A 15,030-nucleotide genomic window follows, 5' to 3' on the forward strand; every position below is an offset into this window, starting at 1 on the left:
TCTAATGAGAAATATTTTCCACTATGATCGTACCAAGTGGGATAAAAATCTAAACATTTTAGGCCAAAAATTCATAATGGTACTAGAACTTAATTGGCTCATTGATCTGTCATGTATTCAAGTTTTACCGGCAATTGACGGACATATAAATATCATGAACAATCATCTTGCATGAATATATCTCATACACTTTGATCTTTTTCCTTGTCAACTTTGTTGCCCTTTGATCTTTGTTTACAACCAAGTGATCACCCTGCTGCTCCAACAAGTTGTCATGTAAAGGGATGGTGGCATCCTAAATTCAAGAACGAACTACCATAAGAGTTGGCAGTTCCAAGGCAACTTTTGTTGCCCTTTATTTCACAGAGCAAAGTGTCTTGCCGAGTATTCAAGAACTGAATGGAAAATGATTATTTGGATTACTATTTTGTTTTATCTTTAACGACAGCTCTAGAGGTTTTTTTTTTTTTTTTTTTTGGGACTAATTCTTGATCAGTGTCACTTACCTGCGTAGCATTAAAAGACTTAATTCGACTGTCATATGATCTACTGGAATTTCAGACAGCAAAAAATTTCTCAAGTCCAATTTTGGGATGGCTTTAGGAGAAAAATTCGTAGAGTTGATGCTGCAGTTTTTGTTTTTCTGGTTTACTTCTTCGATACTACAAATATTGAATGCTTAATGGTTTATAACCTTTAGTAAAGGCTAGGCCAAATTATATTCCTTTGGATTTGATTACATAAACTTGTCCAAACTATCTTTTCTTGTTCCTTATCAATGGAGAAATTATCCTACCCTGAATACACCTAGACCTTTCATGCACGATAGACATGTGGTTCATTATAAAATTTTCTGTTATGGTAATTAGATTAATTTAATCCCCTTCTTTCCATCTCCAAAAAAGTTGTCTGGATCAAATTAAAATTCCTTTATCCCACACGTTTTAAAATCAAATCTACAATTTCAGTAATAAAAACTCATGGCTGACTTGCTATATATAAAGATCACACCATCAATGAGAGAGATTTCGGTCCCAAATTCTTTTCTATGCGAAGTAATAAATCATTTTCCATCATTTTTCTTGTAGTGCTGATGCACGAGAACTCTCGAAACTTAATCCACAGAGATCAACAGAAGATTAGTAGGAATCTGGAAATGGTTTCCAAGCCAACTTTGAAGCCAAAACCTTTCCCTATATTTTTCATTTCTATCTTACTCAGCATTCTAGTCATAACAATGTGGTTTTGGCCAAATCCATACGAGAATTATGCAGATCAGTACTCTACAAAAAGAGATATCTTTGAATCAGTCACACGTCCAAAATGGTATGAAATTGTAGCTGAAGATCACAAGTATAAAGGGCTAAAGATTGGTACAGTAAACATCGATCGAAAAGTGAATATTTTCGATGAATTACATGAAGGGTTATATGTAAAGGAGGTGAAATTTCAGCCTGTTGCACAGAATATAAAATGGTCGGACTTATTTCCAGTGTGGATTAATGAAGAATATCCTGAGCTACAAACGTGTCCGGAAATTCCCATGCCACAGTTTGAAGAATTCCAAGACTTGAACGTTGTTGTAGCCACTGTTCCATGTCCAGGTATGGCAACAAAATTGGGATTCATAGATATTTTTAGGCTGCAAGTCAATCTAGTAGTCGCTAATCTACTAGTGAAAAGTAACAAAAGCATTGTTGATTTCTCTGGAGACGTATATGCCGTTTTTCTTGGCTCTTGTGGTCCAATGGATGAAATATTCAGATGTGAAGATCTCTTGTGGCATGACAACGATATTTGGGTTTACAAGCCTGATTTGAGGAAATTGAAGCAAAAGATGCGAATGCCGGTGGGTACTTGCCAGCTTGCGCGGCCAATCGAGGAGGCAGGTTAGTTTTTTCCGGTCACATTGAGGAGTTATAGAGCGTTTCTCTTCATGTATCTTGAAACGAAATTCCTCATTAATTTTTGTTCCAAGCTTGCTCATTATATTCACATTTATAGCCCCATTTCAGCAATTTTCTGTTTCAAGAAACATGACTTAACTTTCTCTAAGAATCAAGTTGTCTCACATTTCTTGATTATTAACCTCACCAGTCTAAAGAAATTAATCACATTTTCCAATTACTCATTTACAAACATGTTTTATTGCATAGGTTTTTGAGACGTGACAATATTTATCAGTATAAGACATTGATTCTTTCTGCTCCCTTTCATCTTATTGTCCTGCATGAATTTTGCCAATTTTTTTTAATCGCCAATACGGTTCCTTTCTTGTTGATTCTAATTAACTTATTCATCCCTGTAATTTTTTGATTGGATCATCACATACGCGCTACGTATGTATTGTGAAAATGCAAAACCATTAAGCTCCATAATTTGGTTTAATTACTTTAGAGGTTATGATGAAATTAACTACACTTTACGTCTAATTAGCAAAGACATGAATGCTATTTAAGGCACATATAAGCTTAAGGAAGCTTATTGCTGAGGAGCGATATTTCCTGTCCCGGACGTGCATATTTTATCACCATTGAGAGTAGTTGGGAGGATTGGGAAGAATTACGCTAAGGTTGTGGCCTGCGGGGTAAAGTATCACGACATAATTGAAAGTGTTGGTGACGATATAGCTAGGTGGTCCAAAATAGCATTACTTATTACATGAATTACTAAAATATAAGATGTATGTGCATGTTTCAATTCTTGCGTCTCTGATCTTACCTTTACCGTATCCAGAGGTTATGCACATTGCATGACTGAATAGTACAATACCAGTAACTGGAAGATAGGGAGTGATTTTTAACTCCATGTAGCAAACTTTTACCAAAAAGTTTTTTGGTAAAGATTAATGTAGATATTAGTGGTCAATACATGAAGTACCAAAACCATTACTGTGTACACATTTTTAAAAATTTCTTGCATCTGACTTTTCTGTTTATTGGGTAGTTTACAGAGGTTATTGTAAGTGAGAGGCCTCAAATCCATGATCTCTCACTTACATTTTTTTTTTCCGTACCATCCAACCCATCCTTTCCCTCCTATCATGGTTGATAACTCATCAATTGATTCGTAATGCTATCTTATTGTTGACTTTTTTCTTTTATTTCTTCGCTAAATGGTACGATAATTTTGAAATCTTATTTTATGGCAAATTGATAAAATAATACACCACGAGACAAGTTGCATGGATCTTTTACCTCTAAGCAAAAATTAATGACAACAGAACTATCTCTTTTTCTCTATCTAATCTTTTCTTTTTTTAATTCCCTTCGTTTTAACTGATTAATCTTCTGAACCCATCACTTAATTAAAAGTGGGTCCCTTTTTGTTATGGTAGTCTTATAAATTATAGACTTTATTTATCAAAAAAAATCTTTTTGCCATGTCAAATGCAGCTCAAGTAGGGTGGAACAAGAACGCATCAAATAGCATTCTCCAGCAGCCACGAGAAGCTTATGTGACTGTTCTCCATTCTTCAGAAGATTACCTGTGTGGTGCAATAGTTCTAGGCCAAAGCATCATCAACTCCAAATCCAAAAAAGACATGATCCTGCTAGCAGACAGCTCAATTTCCTCCGAATCTTCAAAAGCTCTAAGACATGCCGGATGGAAAATCAAGAGAATCGAACGAATTAAAAGCCCGAATGCTGGAAAAAATGCATATAACAAGTACAACTACAGTAAGCTCCGAATCTGGCTGCTCACCGAGTATGATAAGGTCATGTTTATAGACTCAGACATGCTAGTTTTCCAGAACTTAGACGAGTTTTTCTTGTACCCTCAATTATCAGCTGCTGAGAACAATAGGCATATATTCAACTCTGGAGTCATGTTAATCGAGCCATCGAGGTGCACATTCGAAACCATGATGGAGAAAAGATTCACAATAGTTTCATACAACGGAGGTGATCAGGGATTCTTGAATGAGATTTTTAGATGGTGGCATAGGTGGCCTAATAAAGCCAATTTTCTCAAGGATTTCAGCAACATTGACTGTGGTCCGGACCATTTGTACCCGAAAAATACCCATGCCATGCATTACCTTGGGGTGAAGCCTTGGATGTGCTATAGAGACTATGATTGTAACTGGGATATTGAGGATAATCAGAGGTTTGCTAGTGATTCTGCTCATGCTAAGTGGTGGCAAGTGTTTGATTCCATGCCAAACAAGTTGAAACCTGTATGTGTGCTGACTCCTGATATGGAAGAAAGGGCAGTGATATTTAGGAGGATTGCAAAGGATGGCAATTATTCTGATGGGCATTGGAAGATCAAGGTGAAGGATCCACGAAGAAAAATGAATGATATTCCATGATTCTCGTAATTTATATATAGAAGTAGCATTTGTTTTTCGAGCCGTCACCAATGTATTTTCCACATGGCACTCGATTTATCTATCAATATCTTCCGTGATTATTTGAAAAAGTTAAATGCATTAACAAAAGTGTATTCACGTAAAGATAGGATAATAATTATTAATATGCATATTTACATGGTAAAAATTATGTGTAACTTAAATGTATCAAGACAATATATCGATCTTTTCTGATAAGGACTATTCACATCATTAATTGATGTTTGGCACATCTCAAAAATTCTTCTTGCAAGATTAGTCTTGGATTGATTCATGCTCGAAATATTCCAATAGAAATCTGAATTTTATAAATTTTTTATTGTTCACTCTATTATGCTTTGTCGAGTAATTGAGTTTGTTTTTGTTTTTTCTTACCGAAAGACTCTATAAGACCAATTTATTGGTAAAGGATGGAAAGCTTTCCTTGTCTATTTCTTTTTTTTTTTTTAATCTTTAATAGAATAGTAACCATTATACTTGCACGTTGTGTACACTTTTTTACCTCCATTAGTTTTCCTCAGTAGTGCTAAAGATTGGACACAGCTGTAACAAATTTTAGAGTTTAGAGTGCAACGTTTTCAATATTGAAACTTAGGGTACAATGTCAGAATTGAATAAAAGTTAAAGATGCAAAGTGAGAATCAAATACAAGTTATAAGTGTAAAGTGGACTGAGTTACTGTATAAATGTACAATTGCTATATTGACTCGTTGTATGCACGCTTCTTAATTAATTCTGCTAGTTTTGCTTATAATGTTAATGAGTGGACTCAAATGATACTGATATAGAGGTTAAGAGTGCAAACATCAGGGGCTATATAAATATAATTACGAAAAGAAATACCAAACAAAAAAAAAAAAAAGAGAAGAGAGAGAGAGAGAGAGAGTAAAGTACCCGTCCCAGTCAAAGTCAAGTCAATCCTCTCTATGTAACTTATAAGGCCCAATTTGGCAAGTGAGTTTTTTGGATATTTTTCTAAAACTTTACTATAACTTACTGTAGAAGTTGTAGAAAAATTTTTTGAAGTGTGTAAATTTTTGGATATTTTAAAGTGTATAATTTAAAAACTTTGAAAATTTTTTTGAGGTTACTGTAGATAAAGTTATTGAAAAACTTATAGCAGACAAATTTGGTCAAAAACTTGTTTGCCAAACAAGGCCTTAATATCAATGTGGAATGTTAAATCAAGTTTTTGAAAATTTGTGTTGAACATGATTGGTTGAAATGGACTTCCATTTGTTATATATTAACCAAGTTATTGGATTAGTTGTTAAGGAAAGTAGGAAACCTTTTCGATTGGTTAAACTAGATTGCAAGTTTTACTATTTTGTAGTTGGAAGGAGTTGTATTGAAATTTGATTGGTTTTAAATGTTGACACACCTCCTTTTTTTTTTTTTTTTTTTTTTTTTGGCACCACCAGTTGTAGAGGAGTTTGAGTAATGAAAGAAATTTTATTTTTGTCTCCCATGCATCCCTTTTCACCACTTATTTTTCCTTCATTATTTTGTGCCTCAAATTTATTTGTTTGTTCGAAATTGTGTGTGTAAGCACAAATTTTGTTGCCTAAAATAAAAGACAAGAAAACTTGCACAAGTATCAAATTGATTAAATCAAATAATAAGCAGGTTACAATCTCTGAAAATTCTTAAATCAAAGAAATTAATCCCCTGATTCTTTTCTTCGAATAGCTTCAATTGAAGGGCCGAAAAGACTTGTTCTCCAATTGAAAGGATGTTTCCTACAATTTCGGCGTAGAAAACAATTGATTTGATGATGGCGTCAAACACTTGGAACTTCAAGTCTTCAACACCGATAGCAGGAGGATTTGTTCGACTTGATTTGGACTTGGATTTGAGGAAGAAAGCTCTTGAGGGAATTTGACAGAGTTTCTCCGAATGTTAGGGATTTTTTCTATCCCTTTACCTTGAGGGAAGACCTCTATTTATAGCCAAAATATGTAGGTTAGGTCTTCAAGAAAACCCTCAGAATCTTCCTGCATTTTGGGTCACTTGTTATCCAAGAAATCCATTTAACTTGGGCTTGAATATTGGGCCAACCCAAATAGTCCATTGTGAATTTAATAAATCAATTAAATCACTCTAACTTAAACGGACATTATGGATTTAATTTGATTTAATAGCCCATATAATATTGGCCCGATTTGCCAGTCCAAAACATGATGGACTCCTATAATTTAATTTAATTTAATCAAGACCGATTTAGTTTGAATAAATCTTGACTAAAATAAATTAAATAAATTTTCTTTGTCTACAGTGTGTTTTAAAAATTTCCTAATAAGGAGTATCAAATTACTTATGCTTCCGCTATGTATTTTTTGAGCCAACAATTAGGGAAACTTCTGCATCCTTTGTTAGGATCCCACCTGCCCACTTAGTTTGACAAAAATTATTTGACAACTAACAAAAATTTTAAAAAAATTAATAAAGTCTGGCAGAGAAATAATAACATACAAAGACACAAAATTTCCATGATTTGGTTAGTTGAAGACACAAAATTTCCATGATTTGGTTAGTTGAAATCACCACTAGAACAAGGTTTGAAAGTTTATTGTTACGAAGAAGAATACAACAACTAGGAAAAAAAACTCCTAAAGTTCAGAAACAAATAGTGAACAATAAAATAAGAGGGAAATACCAGTAATAGTATACAAAAGGGAAGATTTCCTTAACTAAGCTTCTTTGTCTTGGTTATTTGGTGATGGAACCGGTCTTGGGTCACAAATGAACAAGTGTGATTTTATTTTAAAGTTGATTCAGTTGACAAGAATTAATAGATCACTTTCTCATAAAAGATCGTGCATTCGAATTCTGCTATCGATGTGATGATTGTACTGACGGATGATCTATAAGAATCCTTGTAAACGACTCATGGTTCTGAGGGTATTTTATGATCCGTGGTGGTAATCGATATCAAATCCATATAAAAGGAAAAAAAAAAAAAAGATACGAACCATGGAATGGGCGTCAGTTGAATTTTCTTCAACTCTCCTTGCTTCGTTCTAGCTTCTCTTTTTGTTGCGTTTCGCCAATTGTCCTGTGTTCCACATTATTTCCATGCATTGTTGGATTAATCAAACCCTACAAAACATATTAAATTCATAGATATTGAATTTTACTTCAGTCAAGCAACTTTACAGCAGAATTTCCCAAAGCACTAGGAATTTGACAAAATAACTTCTAGAATCATACCAAAATATCACTCTTACATGCAGAAAAAAATCGCCAAATAAAAAACCACAATGCTTGAAGTACTGTTGCTCGTTCTTAGGCAGTAAATCGAAACAACTTCTGCAAATAATTCAAAGTGTCCTGAGTATAATCACGCACGACTCATATTTAGGATGCAGAAGAGATGATCATCATACAAATTTTAAATTCCAATTCTAGTATCCCATCATAATATCAAATAAAGGAAAGATTATCATGCATGCCAATATTAATCAAGTCCAATGTCACGCGTCATCTCTAATATATTCATGCTCGCCAAATACATAATATTGCAAAAATTAATACATTTAACAAAAAAAAATTAATAGTATAATTAATAAGTATTGCAAAAATTTGGCTTAAAACCATTTCTTAGAACTAACACAAACAATGTCAGCAAACTATGAGAATTTTCACCCTAGATGTAACATTCACCATATCTCTTGAATCACAAGATTTGGAGCAGGAAAAAAAAAACAAAAAAGGAAAAATAGCCATCACAGATTAGGTACGTGACCAAGTTCGTCATATCTCTTGAATCACAAAATAGAAGCAGAAAAAACCAAAAGAAAAAAGAAAAAGACTCAATCAAAGTCAATCAAAGTCAACGCCGTTCTTTCTTGCTGAGTTTCCATGCCCAATGTCCACACGATCGTGATGGTTAGATGTGTTTCTCTCAGAGTTAGCAACTCAGTATTAAGACGAGAAAAAGACTTAATCAAAGTCAACGCCGTTCTTTCTTGCTGAGTTTCCATGCCCAATTTCCACACGGTCGTGATGGTTAGATGTCTTTCTCTCAGAGTTAGCAACTCAGTATTAAGACGAGAAGCGAGCAAAATATGATCATTTTCCTGTAAAGCTCAAATTCTTCAAGAGCAAAATATCAGCCATCTGTTCTCGGGATGGAAATCAGAAGAGAAGACACAAATATTCTGATATCTGTTATAGCACTATTCCTTTGCCTCCCAACTCCAAAGATACATTCAGAGTCAGATCACATTAGTGAGATTAACGTTGGTGTTATCCTGGATATGGGATCCTTAACTGGGAAGACTATCCACAGATGCATTACAATGGCAACCTCGGACTTTTATGCTTCCCATCTTGGCTATAAAACACGGATAGTTCTGCACACTAGGGACTCCAGGGCGGATTCGGCTCAAGCTATATCAGCAGGTCAGTTCTGTGTCTAGTTTTCTTGATTTACCCATTTGCCAACTATAATGCAAATGATTGCGAATAAATAATAAGCATAAAAGAGAAAGAAATTAAAAGGAGGCTAGCCAGCAAGATCAAGCCCCGAAAATTGTCAATAATAATTGTTATAATTATATACTTAGTTGTATTCAGACATGGTTAGTTAGTATGAAGTGTTTTTTTTAACAGGCGGCCGAAATACTTATAGATGAAGTGTTCTTTTCCCATTGTTTTGCCTATATTTGAGAACTTTAAAAATTTAGACCCTATTGATGTGCTTCTACTATTCATATGAACTTGCAGCTCTTGATCTTCTAGAAAACATCAAGGTGCAAGCAATCATAGGACCTGAAACATCCTCGGAAGCAAAATTTTTGGCCGTGCTTGCTGTCAAAGCCAAAGTCCCAATCCTTTCTTTTTCTTCAATCCTCTCTGGCACACACCCTTACCTTGTTCAAATTAAGCCAGATGAAACTTCTCAATTCAGAGGGATCGCATCCATCATTCAATCATATAAGTGGAGGAGTGTGATCATCATGTATGAGAACAGTGATGATGGAAGAGAAGTGTTACCTTACTTGGTTGAGTCTCTCGAAGTGGCAAATATTCATATTGCGAGTAGGATTTCAATTTCTCGTCTCTCTACTGAAGATCAAATAAACAATGAAGTTCACAAGCTAAAAGCCCTGCAAGCAACCATATATGTTGTTCACATGCCACCATCACTTTCTTCTCGCCTATTATTTAGTGCAAAAAGGCTCGGGCTGATGAATGAAGGGTATGCTTGGATTGTAACCGACAGGACAATGAACCAATTATCTTCCATGGATTATGAAGTGATTGAGTCATCACAAGGAGTGCTAGGTATGAAGGCCTATATACCTTTATCAAGCAAGTTGCACGGCTTCACATTGAGATGGAGAAAGATGTTGTACGCAGAAAATCATCTGATGGAAGAAAGGGAGTTAGATGTTTTAGGCATTTGGGCATATGACACAGTCTGGGCACTAGCCGATTCTGCTGAAAGGGTATGGACTGAATCTGTTGTGCATGTTGCAAATGCTGAGAGCAGAACAAGACTTTTACATGAGATTCTAGGATCAAGATTTACTGGTTTAAGTGGCCAATTCCAATTTCTTGATGGGAAATTACATTCTGAAGCCTTCCTTTTAGTGAATGTTATAGGAAGAGGAGAGAGGAGAGTTGGATTTTGGACCCCAAAGTATGGCATCATTAAAGAACTACCGTCCTCGATCAAAGGGAGAAGCCTATCTTCTTCTACTACACAAAAAGGTCTGGAAGCCGTTTTATGGCCAGGGGTTTCTGCGACTGCTCCAACAGGGGCTAGAAAGTTAAGGATTGCAGTGGTCAACACTAGTGGATTTCCGGAATTAACAAAAGTGCACTACGATCCTGAAACCAATACCAAGAGTTTCACGGGCTACTGCGTAGACGTTTTTGTTGCTGCAATAAATTCCCTGGATTATCACGTACCATATGTGTTTGAAGACTGGGAGAATCCGGGGCAAACTTTCAGTGATCTCATGGACCAGATATATCATCAGGTAACTTTTTCCTCCATAGATAACATATATGCACTGTGTGCACCCAGCATCATTTGTTTCACGGGCGTGTCATATGAAAGAAACAAGTAGTAATTCACATATAGTTTTGCAAACCTTTGTCAAGCTACTCTTTTTATGTGAGCCGAGCAAATTAGTTACTGTATCTGTTTGTTGCAAATCGTTCAGGAATACGATGGCGCTGTGGGGGATATCACGATCCTAGCACATAGACATGCATTCGTGGATTTCACCGTGCCTTTCACCGATTTGGGGACTGGAACGGTAGCAAGACGTGAAAACCACGACATGTGGGTTTTCCTGAAGCCCCTTCGAAGTAACCTATGGTTTACGAGTGCTGCCTTCTTTGTCCTTACGGGACTGGTGGTTTGGACCATTGAACATCCTACCAATGCGGAATTTCAGGGCTCAGTTGCGCATCAATTGGGAACAATCTTGTGGTTCGGCTTTTCAACCCTTGTATATGCTCATAGTAAGTACTCTTTGTGTTCTATTATTAATCGTGTTTTCACTTTTTTGATGTTCCAAATTTTTAAGTGACAAAAACAGACTAAAAGATAGACTCCAATTCTAAAGTCAACAAAAAATAATAGTTATATTCTTATTTTGCCATTTGAAAAAGTGACTCATTTACATTCATGGCTAGCAATCTGGCATTTTTTTGCCTGTAGAATGCATAAGCATTTTGGTTAATCAAGCAATTGAAATTGATACTGATACAACACGAGTGTACGAGTAACTCAGTGAGTGTTGTGTTTTGAAGTTTAGGCTGAATAATGTTGCAATATCAATTGGCATTGCAGGAGAAAAGTTGACAAGTAATATGTCAAGGTTTGCAGTGGTTGTTTGGCTGTTTGTGGTGCTTATACTGACTTCAAGCTACACTGCCACTCTGAGTTCTATGTTGACTGTGCGACAGATTCAATTAGCAGGGGGGTCTGTAGGATTCCATGATGGTTCTTTTGTAGGGGGATTAATCGCCAGCAATCTAAATTCAACAGGGATTAGCCCTTACCTCTCGCCTGAGCAATATGATTATGCTCTATCACGCGGAAGCAAGAAAGGCGGGGTTGATGCCATAGTTGATGAAATACCGTACATTAAGATTTTTCTAGCCAAGTATGGTGCTGATTATGCCATGGTTGCATCTCAATCTGAGACTGCTGGTTTTGGTTTTGTGAGTTTTAGCACTTTCCTCCTTTGAGTTTCTCACTAAGCGTGCGTTTGATAAAATTGAAATCTGCAAACTGAAATCTGAAATTTGAAATCTAAAGTCTAAATCTATTAAATTATTAAATTGTTAAGTATTAAATCTAATATATTTGAGTGCAAATCACATTTAGTGATAAATGAATAGCTTATCATTTAATTTTGGAGGTAAGTTTTACCTAGAAAATTCAGTACCACTTCATTAATTCACATGTTCAATTTTTTGTTATCAAACGGTCTAAATATATTAAGATCTAAATCCATTAAATTTAAGTTCTGAATTGGGTTATCAAATAGGGTCTAACTCTGCTGGTTTTGGTTTTGTGAGTATTTGCACTTTTCTTCTTCTAGTTTCTCACTAACTCTGTTAATCCAAACAGTTAAAAAAGGGAACTCCAGTAATTTGTACAAGTCCAAAGGATAATTAAGTAAAGGTTTGTACCAGTCCAAAGGATAACTAAATAAAGGTTTAAATCCATTGACTTTCTTATGGAATCATAATAAATTAGGTTTGGAATATTTCTCGTCCCCTGTACAAATACTACTAATAATATAACTATGATGGAATCTATTACACCGATTAACTGAGTTTTAATTGGTGTATATATTGCACGGAATAGCATATTTTTGCTGTGAATAGTCATTCAAATGTTTGCCGATACTATGTGTTTGCTTCATTTAACCAAATTATGTAATTTGATATTGTAAATTACTATGCCGAGTTTAAACGGTCACACAAATGTTTGTACATCTAAAGGTCTATAATCATTTCGAAGAAGCATTAGTATCTTGAAAAATTAAAAAAAAAATATTTCTTACAAAAATAAGTTAAACGGAATGAATATTCATTGTTGAGCTTCGTAGAGAAATTACTATATGTATTATTATTAATAGCTCCACATCTACTAAACTAAGTTATTTACATAATTAAAGAGAAATAATTTAGTGAAGCGATAAAAGTAATTAGAACAAAGAGAAATTATAAAAAAATTATATTGATTTCTGGAGCAGCAATATTTTTATTACATTTGATTGGTTGTTTAAAGGGAAGAACTAAATATCAAAATAGTTACATCCAGTTAAGCAATTGATCCATGAATTCATTTCAATTAGCTATACCACTTAGGAGAGAAGTCGCTTATTTGAAAAATCTATGTACATTCTTCTATGCACGTTTGTATATATAATACATCAATTCACATGTACACATACATACATACAAATTCATATGTATGTATATATGTATGTATCTGTGTCTGTATGTGTACAAATATATAATAGATAACAAAAGAATGAGAATAAGATATTATTGAGGTACGTATGGTAGATACTGATATTGTAGAAGCACGTACAGAAATGTCGCGTGAATTTTTCATCTTTGAAAGCAAGTGTGGATTTTGAAATTTTGTATGTATGTTTTCGGAATTGTTTTGGTTAGTTGCATATTCTTATAAAATCTGATATATACCATAGTGATGCAAATATTTGTTCCTTAATTTTTGATTGATGAACAGCCGTTTCGAAAAGGTCTGCCGTTGGTATCTGATATATCTCAAGCAATTGTTAAACTAAGGGAGGAAGGGAAACTCGAGATGATGGAGAAGAAATGGTTCAAGAGCCAATCACCATTGATGCCGGATGATGCAAGTCCCACGCCTAACATTTTGAACCTCCAAAGTTTTGGCGGCCTATTTTTTGTTAGTTTTATTTCATGTGTTTCAGTTCTTCTCATACATTTTACTTCCATTTTACTCAAGAAGTTGCAGCTCAAGAATGTCATCAAATTTCTTGATGGAGGAAAATTGGCAATGATGATAAGCTTCCTAGCTGCAAGGAATGGCAATGGAATTTGAGTAGTAGTTGTTGCTACACAACAATTATTTATTGCCACATCCTTCATTGTACTTAGACTCTCCCTAATACCATAATACTTTAGGAGTATGCTTCTGTATAATTTATTTTTTTTATTTATTATTTTAGACTTAGAGAAATAATGGTGTCGATCGAGCTTTTGGCAGCCTATCTCTTGTCAGTATTCTTTCGTGTGTTTCCGCTCTTCTCAAGCATCACACTTCCATTTTGTACCAAAAGTTGCAGCTAGAGAATATCGATCGTCAAAGTTGTAGATGAAGGAAAATTGACAATAATAATAGGAGTTCCTAGCTGCAAGGAATGGCAATGCAATTTGAGTGGATCTTTTTCTACATCCTTAATTTTATTTAGACTCCTAATATCATAATAGTTAGGTGTAGGTGCATTGCAAATTTTTGTTATATTGTATTATATAGTGTGTTACTAAATTCTCCTCCTTCTCTCAAACTTCATTGCAAGACAGAATATCTTCCTCCTCGAAAAGAAGACCAATTGGTCTCTTGGTCTCCTTTCTCCTATAGTTTTCTTTCTTTGTTTTTGTTTTTTGGTGTAATAAGTATCTCTTAGGGTTTTCTAGTAACAATTTCTTATCGCTTAGGATTTCTTAGTAAGAGTTTTCTTCTTCTGTAGCGATTCGGTTTTCTTTAATTTTTCTATTTCTTTTGTTAAATATGAGAATTTTTCAAATTTGGTTTGTCAAATATATGATTTTTTAGGTCGTTTCATTAGATTTTACCATATTATCTGTGTTTGAACTAATTAATTAACAAATCTAGCAATTGGATATATGCATAGATGTTTTGAAAGTTACAATTTTTTATTTGATTTTTAACTATGTTAGAAATTTCATAGTGTTATTGTTATTTATTAATTTTTCAAATATTTATGTAGTATCCAATACTCAAAAATGGAGTGTCTATGTATTTCTAATATAATATCTGATTAGTGCATATTTCATTAATTGTTTAATGAAATCTTGATGTGTTTTATCATAAAGAATTATATATTATTACTATTTTTCAAAATTTGTATAGAAATTAATTTCCAACAGATTTCTACAAAACTTATTGAGTCGTGATAAGTCCATTATTTTACCTTCTAAACATATTCCATACACTATACAAGTTATCTTTAGATAAATATGATTCTATACTTCTATCTGGTTTATTTTTTGTTTTATTTTTGTTTCAAACTTTAATCAATTGGTAATGTTATATTCCTAGAGTAAATTTTATAGATACTGTCAGTGTATACACTATCACAATTGGATGGGTAATACATGAGCAAATTTTGGATTTTAAATTCAAATTTTACACATGTGGCATATATCTAATGGTGATAGTATATATACTGACTGTGTATATAAGATCAATCTATATTCCTATGGAACTTCATTCTTTAAATTTTTAAAATTTCTTTTTTAAGTAGGGTAGGGATGGAATTTAAGAAGTGCAGATGGGGAATAGAGGATTTGATCCCATGAAATTTCTTGTTATCATGTTTAAAGATTTTTTTTTAATTTGGTAAGCACCTTGAAAAGGAAATTAGATCATCTTTTTTTTTTCTTCTAACAGGGGAAGGCTGGGA

At 34.1% G+C, this 15,030-nt stretch overlaps 2 protein-coding genes across 2 annotated transcripts; both read left to right on the plus strand.

Annotated features, from left to right (window-relative positions):
- Nucleotides 1-1,237: 1,237 nt before the first annotated feature.
- Nucleotides 1,238-4,315, plus strand: LOC113724599 (putative UDP-glucuronate:xylan alpha-glucuronosyltransferase 4). Its single transcript, XM_027247485.2, has 2 exons — nucleotides 1,238-1,889; nucleotides 3,396-4,315. The coding sequence occupies exons 1-2, from the start codon at nucleotides 1,238-1,240 to the stop codon at nucleotides 4,313-4,315; spliced, it is 1,572 nt and encodes a 523-aa protein (XP_027103286.2).
- A 4,098-nt stretch (nucleotides 4,316-8,413) lies between these two features.
- On the plus strand, nucleotides 8,414-13,499 carry LOC140036040 (glutamate receptor 1.2-like). The gene is made up of 5 exons (XM_072077310.1): nucleotides 8,414-8,758; nucleotides 9,083-10,344; nucleotides 10,531-10,834; nucleotides 11,166-11,539; nucleotides 13,086-13,499. The coding sequence occupies exons 1-5, from the start codon at nucleotides 8,485-8,487 to the stop codon at nucleotides 13,422-13,424; spliced, it is 2,553 nt and encodes an 850-aa protein (XP_071933411.1). The 5' UTR covers nucleotides 8,414-8,484; the 3' UTR covers nucleotides 13,425-13,499.
- Nucleotides 13,500-15,030: the final 1,531 nt, after the last annotated feature.

The sequence above is a fragment of the Coffea arabica genome, chromosome 2c (genome assembly GCF_036785885.1).
Source record: "Coffea arabica cultivar ET-39 chromosome 2c, Coffea Arabica ET-39 HiFi, whole genome shotgun sequence".
NCBI classification, from domain to species: domain Eukaryota; kingdom Viridiplantae; phylum Streptophyta; class Magnoliopsida; order Gentianales; family Rubiaceae; genus Coffea; species Coffea arabica.